The sequence below is a fragment of the Hibiscus syriacus genome, unplaced genomic scaffold (genome assembly GCF_006381635.1).
Source record: "Hibiscus syriacus cultivar Baekdansim isolate YM2019G1 unplaced genomic scaffold, ASM638163v2 tig00112344_pilon, whole genome shotgun sequence".
Lineage (NCBI taxonomy): Eukaryota > Viridiplantae > Streptophyta > Magnoliopsida > Malvales > Malvaceae > Hibiscus > Hibiscus syriacus.
The window spans coordinates 657,672-676,450 of NW_024063307.1; the positions used below are offsets into that span (position 1 = coordinate 657,672).

An 18,779-nucleotide genomic window follows, 5' to 3' on the forward strand; every position below is an offset into this window, starting at 1 on the left:
ATTGGCATCATATTCACTTCCATGCAAACCTTGTAGGCAACAGCTAAGCAACCTACCCTTGTTTCATGTCACATTCCACCACATCATAAGATTCTCTTATTTATTTGTAAGATGCAGAATTATGATTTATCATATATTGAAACAGTAATTAAATAATTAGACACTCCATTAAATATTAACATGGCCACATAGGCAATAGCCGATGCATATCGATTACAATAGTGACGAGTGCTGGCCGATGACATGAAATTTTAGTTGGATTAAAAGATGAAATTAATATTTTATTTAAAATTTAGAATTAAATTAGTATTTTACCTAAAATTAAAGGATAAAATTGAAAATTGATATATATCATCGCATGAGTTAATATCTTCTGGTTAAGTGATCAAAATGTAATAATTGACAACCATAATGATGAAAACACTTTTTTTTTAAATTTAGCAAGTAAAGTATACATGTAAAAAAGCTAATTAATTTTATAATTTATCAATTAAAAAAACACAAATCTCGAGGCTTAATAAAATAGCATTTCTAATTAAAAACTAATTTTTTTTCCTTAGAATAAATTCCCCCACGCTTTAATTTATATGAAAAAGGAATAATGGAGGTTTGTACAGTCCCAGCTGGCACTAACATCAGCAAAGTTAAACACACATAGAATAGGAGTGTAAATCAGCCTAATTAAGTTCGAGTATTGTTGAACTCGATTTGATTCGAAAACTCTAAAGTTTAAAATTTTCAAGCTTAATTCGAACTCAAAATCATGAACTGAAGCTCGTGAGCAGTTTGAAAAAAGCTCAAAATGAAAAAAAATCTTAAACTTAACTCGATTGAAGCCTCAAACTTGAACCTTAAATACATAAAAATCTTACTGTATTTTAAAAAAAAAATCAATACATAAATATTAATATTATCAATAATTTATTTTTTAAAAAATAAATCTTAATATATTATATTTTCGAGCTGCTTACGAGATTTTCGAGTCGAATATCAAGTAGCTCTTTTTGACTCGTTAAAAACTCGAGTCGAGTTCGAATCCATTCGATCTGAGTATTTATCGAATCGATCTCAAGTAGCTCATAATCTGTCTCATTTTATTTACGACACAAAATAGATAAAACGATAGATATTCATTTCACCAACTCACCGTCGGCTGCCCCGCTTGAGACTCACGCTATTCCCATCTGCCCAAATCCTCTCGTTTTCACAACGTGTCAACTAAATACGGCGAGTGATTTTTACTTGTACATATTTGCGAATAGTTGTGATTGTTTTGCTCTGAGAGTCCCCGCCGAAATCAAATGGTAGCGAGCAAAGATGGAAAAACAATCGAACCAATCGAGAAAAATCGAAATCGAATTAAATGGGTCTGGTTCGGAGATAATAAACGGAGATCGGAAAAAATCAAATGTTTTAAATGGAGACAGAGATAAGTTTGGTAATATTCGCCCTGATTACCCGAATACCCGATTAGATATCGGCCTGATAAATATTAAAATAATTATATATATATATAATATTAATAAATTTAATATAATTTAATTTAAATTATATATATAATATTTATATATTTAATTTAAATATATATACCTGACCCGATATCCGTTTAAATAACTATTTATGTTAAACTAAAATACTCATTTTACTACGATTTTCCTCGATTATCTGATGAAGACAACCGTTTAAATTTCCGTAATTTTTTAAATTGGGACGAATACTGATTTTTTACCCCCTTGCCATCTCTAACCCACACCACCAGTGACAATTGGGACAGCTAAGAAAACAGCTGTAGTTTATACACGTGGCAGATGATCCTTTTGCAGAACACAGACATGTCGTACCAAGTGGCCCTACCACACACAGTCCTCGGATTTGGTTCCGTTAAGAGGGTTAATTGCATGGTAACGGCTACATATTTTAAGATTGAGATTTTTGGGCATCTAATAAAATAAAATGTATTATCTAGATTAATTAAAACGAAATCTTGGAAGACGAAACAGTTGTATATTCATCAACTATAATTTTAAGTTCAAATCAGAAATGATGAATCATAAACGATCTATTTAACTCACCTATTCTCACCAACACTTACATATTTTGATGTTTTTTATCATTTTTCATTCAAAACTCATAATGAATTTTTTATACTCCCCTCAACTTGTGCTATTTTTCATAAATAAAATCTTGAAATCGTCCTTATTTTACACATTCTCAATTCAAATCCTTTGACGTGGCATTTCCAATGTGGCCAGCGGAATCAGTTCATTGAAGTGGCCCCCGTGTGGTCCTTGTGAAGCCAGCCAATGGAATAATTTTGGGCCTATAAAGAATGCCCTGAGTGAGTATTTTCAGAGCAGAAGCTCCACCATCTCTCTCTCTCTGCTTCTATCCCTTCCATAGCCGTCTCGTTTAAAATGTCTGTTGTTTTGAGTTTCTTCGTGGGTCTCACGGTTCTGGGTTTTGCAAGCTCGGCTCAGTTCCACGAGCTTTATCAACCCGGTTGGGCTAACGATCACTTCGTCTATGAAGGAGACCTGCTTAAGCTCAAACTCGATAACTACTCTGGTAAATAATCCGCCATTCCAAAGCTTCATCAACCTCTAAAAGCCTTTATGTAAAAAAAAATCACTCTTTTGTCCATAATCTATCTTTTACAGACCTTTTTTTTATAGATTAATGAAATGGTGCGTTGATAAATATTTCAGGCGCTGGGTTTGCATCAAAAAGCAAGTATTTGTTCGGGAAAGTTTCCATGCAGATTAAGCTCGTAGAAGGTGACTCTGCCGGAACTGTCACTGCTTACTATGTGAGTATATATAAATTTGACACATTCACTATCCAGTTTTATTCTCTGTTATTTCTACACTTTTTCCGGTTGCTGATGATAAAAAAGTTGGCCTTTTTCTTTTCTTTTTCTCATGTCGAGGCTAATAATGCCAAGCAGTAGCAGCTAGCTACCCACTCTAATGAACCACTTTAAAGTCAATTTATTTCTCCTTTGTCGTCCCCACCATGTTTATTCCATGAAACCAATGATGCTGCAGTAAAGATACTTTTATCTTCCTCTTAATCATGGATTTACTTTTTCACTTAATTTAGCTTTGAAATATTGTTTGACGCACAGATGTCTTCGGATGGTCCTTATCACAACGAGTTTGATTTCGAGTTCCTGGGCAATACCACAGGTGAACCTTACCTTGTTCAGACCAATGTGTACGTTAACGGTGTAGGGAACAGAGAGCAAAGGATGAGCCTTTGGTTTGATCCCACCATGGACTTTCACTCTTACTCTATCCTTTGGAACCAGCGCCAAGTTGTGTGAGTATTTTATACGTATACACTCTCGACGGACACAGTTGTGAACAACTCGGTTATGTACGGCCATTTGAATATAGGGCATTGCTTGATTAGTTTATGTTTTGTGTTTGATCCAGGTTCCTAGTGGATGATACCCCAATAAGAGTGCACACCAACATGGAACACAAGGGAACCCCTTTTCCCAAAGACCAAGCCATGGGTGTATACAGTTCAATCTGGAATGCTGATGATTGGGCCACACAGGGCGGCCTAGTCAAAACTGATTGGAGCCACGCACCCTTTGTCGCCTCCTACAAAGGGTTCGAGATCGACGCGTGCGAGTGCCCCTTGTCGGTGACAGCAGACGAGGTCGCCAAGAAATGCAGCAGCACCGGCGAGAAGAGGTTCTGGTGGGACGAACCGACGTTGTCGGAGTTGAGTTTGCACCAGAGCCACCAACTCGTGTGGGTGAGAGCCAACCACTTGGTCTAGGACTATTGCGCCGATACCGCTAGGTTCCCCGTCATGCCTGTTGAGTGTGAGCACCATCGCCACTAGTGGGGCAAGAGCAAGCTATGGAAAAGGGGTTCATTTGGGCACAATGTGTATGGGGGTGCACGGGGGCAGTTGAAGAATCATTGTCATAAAAACAAACATGTACTCCATGTTTTCATAAAAACAAGCACTTATGTTACACGTGTCAAGTACTATATCATTAATTATGTACAAGTTACATTTATCACATTATCACTTTGAAGTTTGGATAAATATGACTTGTCATGTTATTGAAAACCGTAAATTATAGTTAACTTATAATTTTCATCCAATTAAAGATTAGTTTACTCCAAAACAAAATATTAAAAGTTAAAATATATAAAAAGAAAATAAAGATCAAATTGATTATTTTATTAAAAAAATTGAGGACATTTCTTTTACATTATGTGACTAAAAGATAGTGTACTTTATTTACATTGTCATTCAAAAATTAACAATATGTTTATATTTCTTAACTTTTCCGAGGATTGTAAATATGAAAAATAAAAGGAAAATTTAAAAGTTTTGATGGAATATCAACAATTTTTAGAATAAATGACTAAAAGTTCTCAATTGATACATTTTTTCCCTTTTAGGTTGTGAGTAATGCTTATTAAGAGCAAATTTTCTTAGGAGGATATAGAATTATTACAGGAGGATGTATCGGGCAGTGGCGGGTGCACTAAGCCCCTATAGGGGCCAAGTGCATTCTCATTATTTTGAAAAAATGGTTAAATTTAACTTAATGTTTTAAGGAAAAAAGAAAAAAATTACATTTTTTTGCATACCCATTATTTTTAAGAAAAAAATTTAAAATTTTGGATCCTCATTCTTAAATTTCTGGATCTGTCACTGGTATCGGGATCAATTCAGTGTGACGTGTAATGGGTAGAATTGTTGGTTTCTTTGTTGGATCTTGTTATGTTTTGTTCTTTCAAGAGTGAGTTATGTATGCATTTTTTACTCCATCTAAATTTAGAGAAGTTTTTAATGGGACACACATAATTCTTCATGTGTATGATTTTATCATTTAATCATACATTTTTTATCAAAAAAATAATAATAATTTTGAAATCAATGTATTGTAGGAATATTTGAAATTCTTTAACAAAATCCGTTAATTATTATATAATATAATAAATTTTAAAAAAATAAAAAATTAAGATAATATTTTTAATAACTTATACTCTTTTGAATAATTACGATAGATGTTAGGGAATTGTTAAAATTTACATAATTAAATAAATAGATATATAAATACATAAAAGTGGTACTTTTATGTTATCTAAGACATATTGAGTTATAACTTTGATTCCCATGTTATCAAATAGTATTTATTCTTATTAATCTTATATAATACTATTATTTTAGATATACATATATATTTAAGAAAATCACCATTACACGAACCGAACGATCTCATTAGTAAATGAATTGTTGTTATTTATTGAGGTCCCGAGTTCGAGCACTAGGAATACCAATTATGGAAGCGTTTAATGTCAATTGGTTTTGTCTTCTTGTAGAGCTAAAGTTGTGAGGGCATCTAATATGTCATCAATCCTTGAGTGAGAGAAATCACCAACTGTGAATTTTTCAAAACCACCCTTTACTTGAACCATGCTATGACCAGCTTCCTTCTTCAGTCCACTCCCCTTCATCTTCTTTCTCGCCTCTGCAACACCATCCCACATCTCATCTGAAGCATACAAGTTTGACAATAGAACATAGGGTGATGTGCTCACTCCTTCATGTTTCAGAAGTTGTTTAGCTAATCGTTCCCCCATCATCACATCTCCATGCAGCCTGCACGCAGATAGCAGGCTCCCTAACAACACCACATCTTCCCCGAATTCAGATCTCCTCATGTAATCTTCTGCCTCGTATAATCGGCCAGCTCGTCCCAGCATATCGATAAGACACGAAAAGTGTTCTATATCGGGAGCAATGCCGTAGGTTTCTTGCATGCAATCGAAAACAATAAGGCCTTCATCCACCATGCCAGCATGATTGCATGCCATCAGAAGTCCCGTAAATGTCACACGGTCTGGCTCCAATCCGTCCGCCCTCAGCTGCTCAAAATGCTCCAGGGCTCTGCTTCCAAGCCCATGGTTCCCAAATGCAACAATGATGGTGTTCCACGACACAAGATTACGATGGGGCATCCTGTTAAATACATTATAAGCATATGCAATGGAACCACATTTCGCATACATGTTGGTGAGAGCATTATCAACTCCCACATCTTGATTCAGCCTTGTTCTTATCAGATGAGCATGAATCCGCTTGCCGAAAGATAACGAAGCGAGTGCAGCAGCCGCAGAAAGGACAGTAGAAAAAGTGAAATCATCTGGTCTCATGCGATATGCATTAAACATCTCCCCAAAAGCTTTTAAACTTTTTTCATGATTTTCACAATGATAGCAGGCGGCTATGAAAGTGTTCCAGGAAATGACATCCTTTTCCTGGACTAATTTAAAGGCTTTCTCTACGTCTTCCACCAAACTAAACTTCGAGTACATTGTCATTATCACATTACCTATAAAAGCGGTGGAGTCAAGCCTGTGTTTGATTATCTGACAATGCAATGTCATTCCTCTGTGTAAAGCATTTGAGTCGGCACAACTCTTGAGTAACCCAACAAAAGTAAAGTGATCCGGCAAAAGGCCTTCTTGATGCATATGTTTAAAAACTTGAAAACCGTTTTCAGCTTGCTGGTTTTCTATGAATCCTGTAATTAAAGCATTATAAGACACGCCATTTGGTTCAAAAGCCTCAGAATAGACTGACAAGGCATCACTAGAATGACCGCATTTCATGTACATTGAGATAAGGGAGTTAGAAACAAATGATACAGATGTGTGCCCGGACTTGAATGATTGAGCATGAATTTGCCGTCCTTCCCCTAACAACAAGAGGCTGGAGCAAGCACTAATGGCACTGGAAAATATGTACTCATTGGGCGCAAGGTGCATTTGGAAAAACAAATCAAGTGCTGATAAAGGGATCCCAGCCTGGTCATAACCAGAGATCATGGCAGACCATGAAACAAGGTTTCTTTCAGACATTTCATCAAACACCTGTCGAGCAAAGTTGATGCGGCCGCACTTCGCGTACATGTTAAGGACGTGGTTATAAACGAGGACATCGGCCTGAATACCAACCTTGAAAACGGCAGCATGAAGTGAAAGTCCAGAACGGAATGCCTTAGTTTTGGAGCAGTGGTGCAACAGCGAGCCGATAGCTTCAGGAATCATTTAATCTAGGCACCGGATACAACAGCGAGCTGATAGCTTCTTTCTTGGCTCTACGATTCTTTTTTCCTTAGAAGCGATAATTGTTGTTAATGAAGAAACGGGCAGCAGAAGACAATTTTTTGGTGATGGGTGGTTGAGTTTGTCAATGAAACCAAGCTGAGATTCAATGTCACCACCATGGGTAGGGTCACCGGGGAAGAAAAAGAAGAAGAGTTGGGTCCGAGAAAGCATTCGAAGGCCATTACTAACAACATAGAGATGAGAATAGCGGTAGCAACAAAGCCTAAAGACAACAGTGACTGGGTTATCGAACATGGTCGTTTTTTCTAATGTACAAGGACCTTTTTGCTGATTATTAAAAGTATAAGGATTAAATATAATAGGTGCTATAACATGGGGACATTAAGAGGATTTTTACTATAAAGTAAAAGAATCCATAAAGTTTATAAAAGTTCAAACCATTCATACATGTGAAGTGAAGCAGTTCTTCCATTGTTTTTCTTTACAGAGAAAAGATGGTCAATGCTCAACTCGTTCAATTTTGAGTGCACCATTTCTTGTGACCGGGGCTCCATCACTGAAATAACTCGAAACAACTCTCGAATTCAGAAGCAAGATAATGGGAGCATACTTGACGCACCTTGGTGTCTTGTACTGGTTTATTGATGCACCCTGCGTTAGAGCGAAGTCCATGAGCATGTCGAATGTGCCATTCTCCACTACCCTTATCTCCAATGGCCCGATGGACTTGTCCGAAACCCGCCCTTGCCGGTACACACTGTCGAGCGATTCTTCAACCGTGAAGCAACAATTCTCGAAAACCGACGAAGGGATCAAATTCACATCTTTAATACTGAGTTCCCAGTACAGCACGTAGTGACCGGGAGTCGCCGATGTGTCCGCATAGCTGGTGTATTCCACCAGAGATGCTTCAAATTGCCCGAGTTGGTTCGTGGCGTTTTTCACTGCGTTTTGGAGTTCAGCCTCGTCGGTTTTATCTGAATCAATGCTGAGGACAACGTTTTTCCTACATATGAAGTTGAATTGTGGGGCGTTGTTCTTGAATCCGGACACACGAAGTATGTCTCCGACTCGGTATCGATAAAGACCTGCCAACATAAAACATTTCCCTTCTCAGAAACACCAAAAACAAGTAACGTATCAAATCAAACATGTTTTCAAGGCCCTGCGTTACCTGCATATGTTGTGACGGCGAGCTCGTAATCTTGTCCCATTTCGACGTCGACAAGATCGACGAGTTGTTGTTTCTCTTCGTCATTCAGGGCCGTTGGTTCGGAGATGGAACTGGTTAACTCCTTTTCCCTAGTCACCGGCAAGAACTCGAAATACGCCATGGTGGGGATAAGGGTGTAGGATACCTCACTAGGCTTGCAAAGCGGGTCAAGATTGATTCCGAAATAACATTCGGACGAGGCGTACATAGTGCAAACAAGGGGGAGGGAGTTGCTGTAATAATCTAATGCAGGTATGTACTGAGACATGGTACCTGTGACAATAACATCTATGTACTTAGTGTTAGGCCACAGTCTAGTTATGATCCCTTTCCATGACCCATTGCTACATTCTGCCTCAACAAAATCAGCCAGCTTGGGGTTCAGTTTCAGGATTCTCGAGACGGCTTCTCTTACGGAAGGATCGGTGATCTTCGAGTCAATAGTTCCGGTTCGGATATCGTTACAAAGAATACCCCAATTTTTTTCAAGGAAGTGAATTGCTCGAATGAAACCGGAGGCGAAAACCGCACCGACCCGAACGACTTATTCGTTTTGACATAGACCGCAAAGCAACTGAGAATACATGCTCTGGTAAGAATCCAGGCAGAGAATGGTGGTGTTTGGGCTTGTATAATTGGTGTAGGGATCGTTAGGCTTATTTTTAAAATATGAGCTCTTGTAGTAGCTGGTTAAAACGGGACGAGGGACGAGCCACGAGCCCACCCGTGGTCTTAGCTTCTGATTTCACAAACAAAAAGTACATTCCCTTCCCTTTGTCCAAACCCGGGACGAATTGACTAATCACAGGCATCAACAAGCTATAAAGCAACGATCTCCTCTCGAGTTCCTCGTCGATCGTCGGCATCAGCTTCCGCTCGCCGGCAGACGTACCCGAGCTATACCATTAAACAACCCCACGCAAAACATCATAATTCATGACCATCTCCAAAAAGAACACACATAATTCAATATTTAAACACCATGGACTGACTTTGTTAAGAACTCTGATATAGGATGTGAGCAAAGAATCTGAGACGTATCGCCATTTGCGATACGCTCGATATCCGGCTTCAAATCTTCGTACGTGACGACTGGCATCACCTTCTTGAACGTTCCTCTATCGGTACACCCGTTAAGGCCGCTCCTCCGCAAGTACTCGGTGTCCGCGCTACGTGAGAGAATCTTGGATAGAACTCGCTTCTGCACTTCATCAGCGTTAATGGTAACGTCCTCGATGAACTTCAACGCCTTGTCGTTGTTTTCGAGGACGGTACCCTCGTTGGATAAGGCACTGGGAGCTTCCGGCATGGCTTTCTGAAGCAGAAGAAAGGCAATATGAATATGCAAAATATGATATGAATATTGAAATACGAATTCTGTGCAGCAAATGAAGTGAGAGCAAAGGAGATATATATAGGCCAAATAGAAGACTAATCCCTACAAAATGTTACAATCAAACAGTAATCAATGCACTAACACAGGAGAAAAAGGTAAAATCTCAATTAAGGTCTCGAGTTTGAGTCTTTGTAAATGCATAAAACTCTTGCTGGGAGACTCACCCAACAAAACCATATGTACGACGTCAATCAATCCGAATTAATCAAGACAAAATCTTAGAACGAGAAAAAAAAGTAAACAAATAGTATACTAATTTTCTCTTTATATTTTTTTATATAATAAAGACGAAGGATCGTATTTGACTTGGGCAAATCTTGCGGGGTAAACTTGCAAAGTACAAAATGTTTTGGGACTGGGAAAAGTAAACTGGGCACATGCGTGCATGTATTGTGGTTGTTATCCAAAAAACCAGCAGCGGCTTCAAGCTTCTGCTTAAGTAAGATTACGTGAATCCCTCTACGCAGACGCTTCAATACAAAGTATATTCATAGATAAACATTGGGTAAATGAACTTTTCTGGTGTGATTCATTCAATCATCTTTAGTAGATGATATTTTGTAAATCTAGATTCAAATAATAAATTTATATTATAATTCAATAACCTACTATGTAATTAAATTACTATGTAATTAAATAAAATTAAAAATAAAAATAATGATTAGATCATCAAATTTTCTTAAAATTGATATGGACCCCTATGTGTGTTTATTAATAATTATTAATGTAATATTGTGACACATTAACAATCAATTTTAAAATATAAAATATATTTCTTAAAAGATAATTTATTATAAAAAAATATAAGATGACATCAACAATGAAACATATATAAATTATTATGTAAATTGTCAAGTTAATATATTAAATAAAAAGGTTGATGTCAAATTTAAATTTCATAATTTTAAAATTAGTTTCTAACGTTTATTAATAATTATTTTTTGGTGTACTTTATTTTTAACGTTTTATTTTAGGGTAAAAAGACACTTAACATATTATCAAATAGTTATTTTAGTCCTTATTCTTTTTGTTCTCAAATATATTGACCCCTAATGTTTCATTGTAGGATAAAATTACCCCTATTTTAGAACGATAACCGTTTGTTAATTGCACGAACCGAACGACCTCATTGGTAAAAGAATTGTTGTTATTTCTTGAGGTCCTAGGTTCGAGCGCCAGGAATGCAAGGTATGTGAGCGTTTAATGTCAAATGATTGATAGTTATCTTTGAACAGATATTGCCTTCTACTTATATTAACTTGAAAATAAATCAAAAGATATATTTTGATTTCAAAGTATTGTAAAGCGAGGTAGATTCCATATATGTGTAAGCCTTTGAAAACCATGTCTCGGATACATGTGGATGCCAATACAAAAGTCGCTCGAGAGTTTCGTTTTAGCTGACAAATAGAAGTTGACAAGGAACAAACAAACAAAATGAGTTTGTTTGTGTATATATACGAACCGAACACGCTCTCGACATGTTTGCTCATTTATTAAAATGAACTGAACACGTCCTCGTTCGTTGCTTGAACGCTGTACGTGTTCAAGCTCGGTACACGACTTGGTGTTGAGCCAGATGTAATTGGAGTTGCTCGGTGCCTAACCGGCCACCTAGGCGGCTTGTGGATGTGATTATATCGTTATACACTATCTTGTATCGTATATGAATGGCCACAAAAGCTATTATATTGTATCGTATATGAATATTCGGGTTTGAACTTGTCAAAGTGTTGAAATTGTTAGTTATGATAAGGACCGTAAAACCTCTATAAATCAATAATGTCATAATTAATTTAAAAAGATTTTTTTTCGATTTAATAAATCTATATTTTTCTTCATAAATAAAACGCTCGTAGCGACAACAACTATTCACAATTTTTTGTTGCAGTATGAGAATGTAACACCGAAACTCTTGGTCTTTGGGTGCAATAAGGAAAGTTAGAGATAAATACAACTAAATTTAAATTTTAAGAAGAAGCAAACAATAACATAATCATATTTTGGTAAGTTGTCATAGTTATGTTTGTAATTTTATAGAACTATTAATTTATAATATTGGAGGGGTCATAAATTTATATAACGGTGTTTCGAAAAATTATTATGTTATTAATTTATAGAAATTATTAATTTAGACATTGGGCCCAAATCCGGACAAAAAATATTATTTTAGAGAGATTATTAATTTATCGAGTATTAATTTATAAATATGCTGATATATATTGTATATTGATTGAATATAGTATTCTTAAAATTGTTTGAAATTTTACTCATCTGCCATCCTCAAGAGAAAGTGAGGTGGAATAAAATGAAATTTGAAATTTCATTGTAGAAATTACCTTTTTGTCATTTTGGACGATAGGTAAAGAATAAAATGAAATTTGATTGTTTTAGTAATAAAATCAAATCAATATATATATAAAAGGACGGAGCCAGAATTAAATATTGGCAGAGGTCGAAATATTAGACTATTTAAGAAAAATATAAAGACTTATCATGTATTTAAACTCGAAATTCAGCATGAATCAAACAACCTTAGTGATTAAGGGATTGTTGTTATCCTTGAGGTCCCGAGTTCAAACACGTATGTAGGGGTATGAGCGTTCATTGTCATATAGTTGAAAGTCTTTGTACATATATTACCTTATATTCACCCTAAATAAATAAATAAAAACCTAAAAACTCAAAACTCAAAAGACAACTTCTAATTTATCTAATATTTAAACTTACAATGACTTAAATTATAATTTGACAAAAATTTAAGAACACAAACTTATCGTTCTTTAGTTCAACCCCTTATATAATTAAATATTTAATAAATATTTATATATTTTTAAATTTAAATATTTACTTTTATATGAACTAAAATAACATTAAACTAAAATTATATTAAATATATAAATTTTAATAGGGGCCGAAATTCCCTTAAACTTCATCCCTATATATATATATATAGTCCAAATAAAAATGCCTGAAAAAGTATAGGTGATTTGAAAAAAGAGCTTTTAGCAAAGATCCAAAACATAGATCCTAAACAGCCTGAGATACATCTCTTCACTGTCATTTCTTGCAAGCAAATTGGCTGGCATATGGGGACATTCAGCTACCCAACAATGGCTTGCCCTTGACTCGTAACATTCTCAGTTGTAGCCGAATTTATTAATAAATATATAATATTTTAGAATAGATAAGGTAACATTTTAAGTTAAAACCCGTCCTAATATAATATTCTTAGTTGTAATAAAAACTATTATCAATTATGTAAACAAAATAATATTTTAGATTAAAATCTATCGTAAATAAGTCTCGAATAACTACGGGAGACATCTAGGTTTTCACAGTGACAGATAATTGGGAGAGTCCAGCAAAGGTGGGGAGCACATTAATAGAGAAGTTGATAATATAAACATACGCTGACAGCTTATAACAACGGTGATTACATTTGAAGATATTCATTTTTTTTCATTTTAATTTTATTTATATTATTATTATTATTATAATTATTATTATTAATATATATTATTTATTTATTAATATTACAAAACCCGGAGCCCAATAATCAGGCCCATATTACAAGCCCAAACCATATGGAAACCCTAAAATATTTAGGGTTTCAGCTAGGGTTTCTAACCCTAGCTTCCAGCCGCCTCTGCCTCCAGCCGCCTCAGCCAACGGTCCAGCCTCCAGCCGCCTCAGCCAACGGTCCAGCTTCCAGCCGCCTCTGCTGCCAGTGCCACGTCCCAACCGAAGGCTCCAGAAGCTCCAACGCCAGCCGTCCACGATATGGCTATGGGGTGAGTCACCACTGGGAGTCTGGTGACTCACTGAGACCCGCTCTTCGGACTGGTCCGATGGCCACACCGGTGATGGCTATAAAGCCATCACCCCATCTGCGAGCAAAGGAGAAGACAGAGAGAAATACAGAGAATAACGGGGAGAGACGAGGAAACAACAGAAACAGAGAGAGATACAAAAACTACCAACGATCTCAACAACAACGCAGTAAAGAAACAGAAAAGAAAGAAAAGAAAAAAGAAAGAAGAGAAACTTACCGAGGAAGCCCCGACCACCGGACGTTACCAAAACCTTCGGAAATCGAAGGTACTTCTTTAGATTCGCTCTGATCAGGAGCCATTTAGAGGAAAATAACACCGGAACCATCCTTAGGACGGTCCGATCTATCCTTTAATGTAAAAATAAAATTTTCCGGCCACCGGATGTGGTGGCCGGCGGTGAGGGTCACGGCGGCAGACGGTTGCCGTCCGGTGACCGGCTTCCCTCCGGTGAGGGAAGCTAGAGAGAAGGGAGAGCTTTGTTCATTCTCTCTCAGTTAGAGAGAGAATGAAAATTGAAAAATGAAAGAGATGGCCTGAAGGGCCGGCTGTCTTGGGCATTAAATAGCCCTTCCCAAACGACGTCGTTTTGGGGAGGGCTATTCGTGTAATTAAAGAATAGTTAAATCATTTCCGCAGCCATCTAAACTTGTAAACTTTCCATTTTAGTCACTAAATCAAGTTTATAATACTTTTAATTTGATCTTTAAATTTTAATTTTATTTATTTTAGTCCTTTATATTAAAATAATATATTTAGGATAAATAACAGATTTAATCCCTTAATTTTAATAAATAATATTTTAATCCCTAGTTTATATTTTTAATTTATTTTATTCTAAAATCTGAATTTTAGATAATTTTATTTTAGTCACTAAATAAATAAAATAAAGAAATAGCATGTTTAATCCCTATAATTTTGATTAATTATGAATTAGGTTTTTAATTTTACTTTTACTATAATTTAGTCATTTATTTTAAATGTTTTCATTTATTTTACTGCTTTTAAATATATCGTTCTAGTTGTATTTTTATTGTTTTAATTTTACTTGTCTATATTTTTAAATATTTTTATTATTATGTATTCATAAATATATATAATAAATAATATTTTTTTAATAAATTATTTTAATATTTATTTTTCAATATCGAAGAAAAGGACATTCTTAATACAACTGGATGTCCTATTCTGGTATTTTAAAATTAAAAAAATATAAAAAAATATTATTTAATTTAAATATCAAAGAAAAGAGCTGTCTTAAGGCACCTAGAAGTCCTTTTCAGATATTTTTAAATATTTTTTATAATTTTGAAATAATAGTATTATAAATTAAATATATTTTTAATTTTTTAATTTTTAATAATAGAGACAATTTATAATTAAAAAGTACCAATTTTGGGCGTTGTAGGGGTGCTAATCCTTCCCTAAACGTAACCGACCACGAATCCCTTTTTATTATTAAAAAGAACGAATTTTTGGTTATAAATGCAGATCAGTTCATTTTTTTATTGGTGTTTTCTTAAAACTCTTTAAGAAAATAATTTTTAGGTATTCGACCTACCTGACCCAAAAGGCCGATGGCGACTCCCAAATTATTTTCAAAAACATTTATTTACATCAATTTTCCCGCCAAGTATAATATTTCGTGCCCGAACGAAAACCGGTTACGACAGCTTGGCGACTCCGCTGGGGAAGGTCAAACTTTAAAATCAATTATAAATTGTCTCTATTAATTAAAAATTAAAAGTTCATATATTTAATTTTTAATTCTTTCTTTTCAAAATTTTTATATTTACTTATTATTTTCATAATATTTATATGTTTTATTTTATTTGCAAGTATTTTATTTCATTATTTATTTTTCTGTCAAAGGTTTGAATATTTCTCCTCACACACAACACTTGCATTGCATAACATAAAGCTCTATAATTGAGTTGTCCTTTTTAAGTGGGAGTGAAAGCGACGTCTTCGTGAGAATTTATTCTCCGTGTTAGACCTAGCAAGTAACTTTCGGGGTTCATATACTCTATGTCTTCGTGAGAATTTATTCTCCGTGTCAGGCATAGAGAAATGTATCCCCTCGAATTGAACTCGATCCATTTTAGTCTGTAATGGACTAGGATTGAGGGTTAGCAACCCAAGGGGGCACTAACAAGGACAATTCGGGTACCTTTATTCTTAGATCTGAAACCCCGCATATAATAAACCCTAGAAACTCTTCCGATTCGAAGTCATACCGAAATTTTGTCCAAAATAGGTGTACACACAGGAGAAATGAATTCTGATTTTCCTGTTAATTTATTTATTTTCTTTACTGATTAAATTACATGTTTATTTAAATTATTTAAATTTAGAAAAAGCATGTTTAAATAAAAAAATATTATGTAAATGTTATTATTAAATTTCTTTATTATGTAAACTAATTTATTTTCTTTTTGTGTGTTCTTTATTTTTCTGTTTGCATAGCATCATACAGGATAAAAGGCATTGATCCTTGTGTTAATTGTCTCATTGGAAAGCCTTCATCCATGGATAAAAAAGGTTCAAATCAAGTAATTCTAAACTCAGAAGTAAGACAGTGGGCTGAGGACTTACAAAGACAAGAAGGAGACAGTCTGCAGGATGATTATGTATATGACTTAGCCAGTTATGCTCCAGTTTCGCTAAAAAGAAATGATATGCAAGATTTGCGAAGTATTTGGGAAAGTTGGGATTCAAACAAAAAATTGCAGTTTTATCAGACTTACGGAGACATCCCATATTTGCTCTATGTCGAAGTTGATGATGAATTACTCAGAGCCCTAGTTCAATTCTGGAATCCAGGGTACAATTGCTTCACTCTCAATAAAGAAGATTTGGTCCCTACTATTGAAGAGTACACAACTTTGTTACATATCGAAGGGGCTTTGGAGAATCGAATCTATTCAAAGTCAATTAAAACTCAACCATTTCGAGTTAAATTAGCAAAGATTGCCGGGGTACGAGAAGAATGGGTGGCATCCCGTACAAAACAAAAAGGCGAAAGCGAAGGCATTGCTTGGACCAACATTAAAGAACTTATTCAGAGTCATCCAGATATTAAAGTACGATTCGATTTATTTGCTCTGGGTATGTATGGTATGGTCATCTTCCCAAAAGTATTGGTATATGTTGAAGCTGCAGTGGTAGATTTGTTTGAACAGCTACCGAAAAAGATTAATCCCGTTTCTGCAATCCTAGCAGAGACCTTCAGATCGTTAAATGCTTGTAGAAAGCTAGGAGGTGGACGATTCTCAGGGTGTACCCAGTTGTTATATGTTTGGATCCGTAGTCATTTCTGGAGGACAGAAAAAGTTTCATACCGACGCTTTAATACGGATTATTCACCATTAAAAGAATTTCTGGAGCAGGAATGGCCGAAAGAAATTAAGAAAGATATGTGGATTAATGCCTTTCGAAATCTGCAAAGCAATGACATTGTTTGGCGAGCCCCGTGGCAAATACAAAGGGAATTCATTTACAAATGTGGAGATTACAACTGGATAATGCTGCTCGGATTATGGGGAGGAATTGGATATGCACCACTTCTGGTCATAAGACAGTATGAAGGTCGTCAATTTGTACCTGTCACTGCTGGATTACAGTCGTCTGAATTCGTATTCCACAGCAAAAATTATAAAAGAAATATCATGAAAGCCATTACAGCTTGGAAAACAACTTTTTGTATCCGAGCTAAAGCAGCAAAAGAAATGCTAACTCCTGATTATGAAGAATGGAGATCTGCCAGGAAAAATGAAAATATTCCTCTACCAGATCAAAAAGAGGATATCTCTATGGAAGATCGCATTAAGGTGGTTCCATCAGAGATTGAAATCCTGAGAGCTGAGTTTGAAGCAGAAAGAGAAGGCTGGTCGAAAGAATTAGAGCAAATGAGACAAGATAAAGCTATGTTGGGTGTTGACATTGACTTTCATTCATCACAATGTGCAATGTTGAGAAAAGATAAAGAAAAAGTTGATGATGAATTCAGAGCATTACAGAAAAATTATCAGGAGTTATATAAATCCCGGAAAGCATCAGGATCAAGCCAGGCAACAATACAAATGACCAGAGAATTGAACATTGAGAAAAGACGAGTTGAAGATCTGAGAGGAAAGAATAGCCGTCTACTCAAAAGCCTTGAGAAAGGAAAGCAAAAAATGGAAGATTTTGAGGTTGACAGAAGAGAGCGAATTATAAAAAGCAAGGCTGAACACCGCGAGATCATGAATGAAATGCAAAAAGAAAGGGATCGAGCCAAAGATTTAGAAGAAATGAAGAATGACATCTTTGTTAAATTTGAAGGTGAGAAAAATATCATGTTCAAGGGATTTGAATCTGAAATGAACCAGCTGATTGCTGAACTTGAAGTTAGAGGCCAAAAGATGGAAGAATACAATATTGAAAAAGAAAAATGGGAGCTAGAAAGAAAAAATTTCAACACCAGACTTGAGGTAGAGCAGGAAGTGGCTAGCAATTGGATGCAAAGATGCAGAAACAAGGATGTTAAATCCAGAAGCTTAATCAAAGAACGCAAGAAGCACGAACAAAACTTGAAGAAGATCTGGATCAATCTAGAAACAAAAATGCAGAGTTTAATGCTTACATTTTGCAACTTGAAGAATCATTGTTTCAAGAAAAGGTTCGTCTAGGACCTAATGATCTCAAAGAAAGTAATGAAGAAAGTGCTTCACTGCGAAGACGCATTAGAGATCTTGAAAAAATTCTGCACAATTGTCAAGTCAGAATCACTGAGTTAGAGCAAACTCTTGAAGGAACGAATGAACAATGGCAAAAGTCAACTGATTTCTATGTTGAAAGAAGTGAAGAAAGAAGTAATATGGTGTTCGAGGCCATGGTACAAATGAGCGAAGTTGCTAGATATGTTGGGGAATTAGCTGTTGAAGCCAAAATAATTGAACATCATGTTGATCCAGTTTCTAAGGGCGGAAAGAAGGTGTCATGGTTAATGAAAGAAATTATAGAGCTTAATAGGAAAGCTATGCCTTATCTGTAGTTATGAATTATTATAAAGAAACTTTTGTATGCCGATGAAAGTTGTTCTATGACAGTTAACTTTTTGGGATCAATACCTTTTTGCATACATACATTTTGCATACATTCATCATTCATTTCATAATTTTCTTTATGAATAATTTATTATTTTATTTATTAAGATAAAATTCATTAATTAAAATTTGGAAAAAATATTA

At 35.3% G+C, this 18,779-nt stretch overlaps 2 protein-coding genes and 1 pseudogene across 2 annotated transcripts; 1 reads left to right on the plus strand and 2 right to left on the minus strand.

Moving 5' to 3' along the window:
- The first annotated feature begins 2,368 nt into the window (after window positions 1-2,368).
- Window positions 2,369-3,902, plus strand: LOC120178076 (xyloglucan endotransglucosylase/hydrolase protein 9-like). The gene is made up of 4 exons (XM_039184026.1): window positions 2,369-2,565; window positions 2,706-2,806; window positions 3,125-3,318; window positions 3,435-3,902. The coding sequence occupies exons 1-4, from the start codon at window positions 2,415-2,417 to the stop codon at window positions 3,787-3,789; spliced, it is 801 nt and encodes a 266-aa protein (XP_039039957.1). The 5' UTR covers window positions 2,369-2,414; the 3' UTR covers window positions 3,790-3,902.
- A 1,428-nt stretch (window positions 3,903-5,330) lies between these two features.
- LOC120178217 (pentatricopeptide repeat-containing protein At3g53360, mitochondrial-like) lies at window positions 5,331-7,340 on the minus strand. The gene has a single exon (XM_039184144.1). It carries the CDS (start codon window positions 7,083-7,085, stop codon window positions 5,331-5,333), a length of 1,755 nt encoding a protein of 584 aa, XP_039040075.1. The 5' UTR covers window positions 7,086-7,340.
- Window positions 7,341-7,620: 280 nt separating this feature from the next.
- Window positions 7,621-9,628, minus strand: LOC120178077 (annotated as a pseudogene).
- Window positions 9,629-18,779: the final 9,151 nt, after the last annotated feature.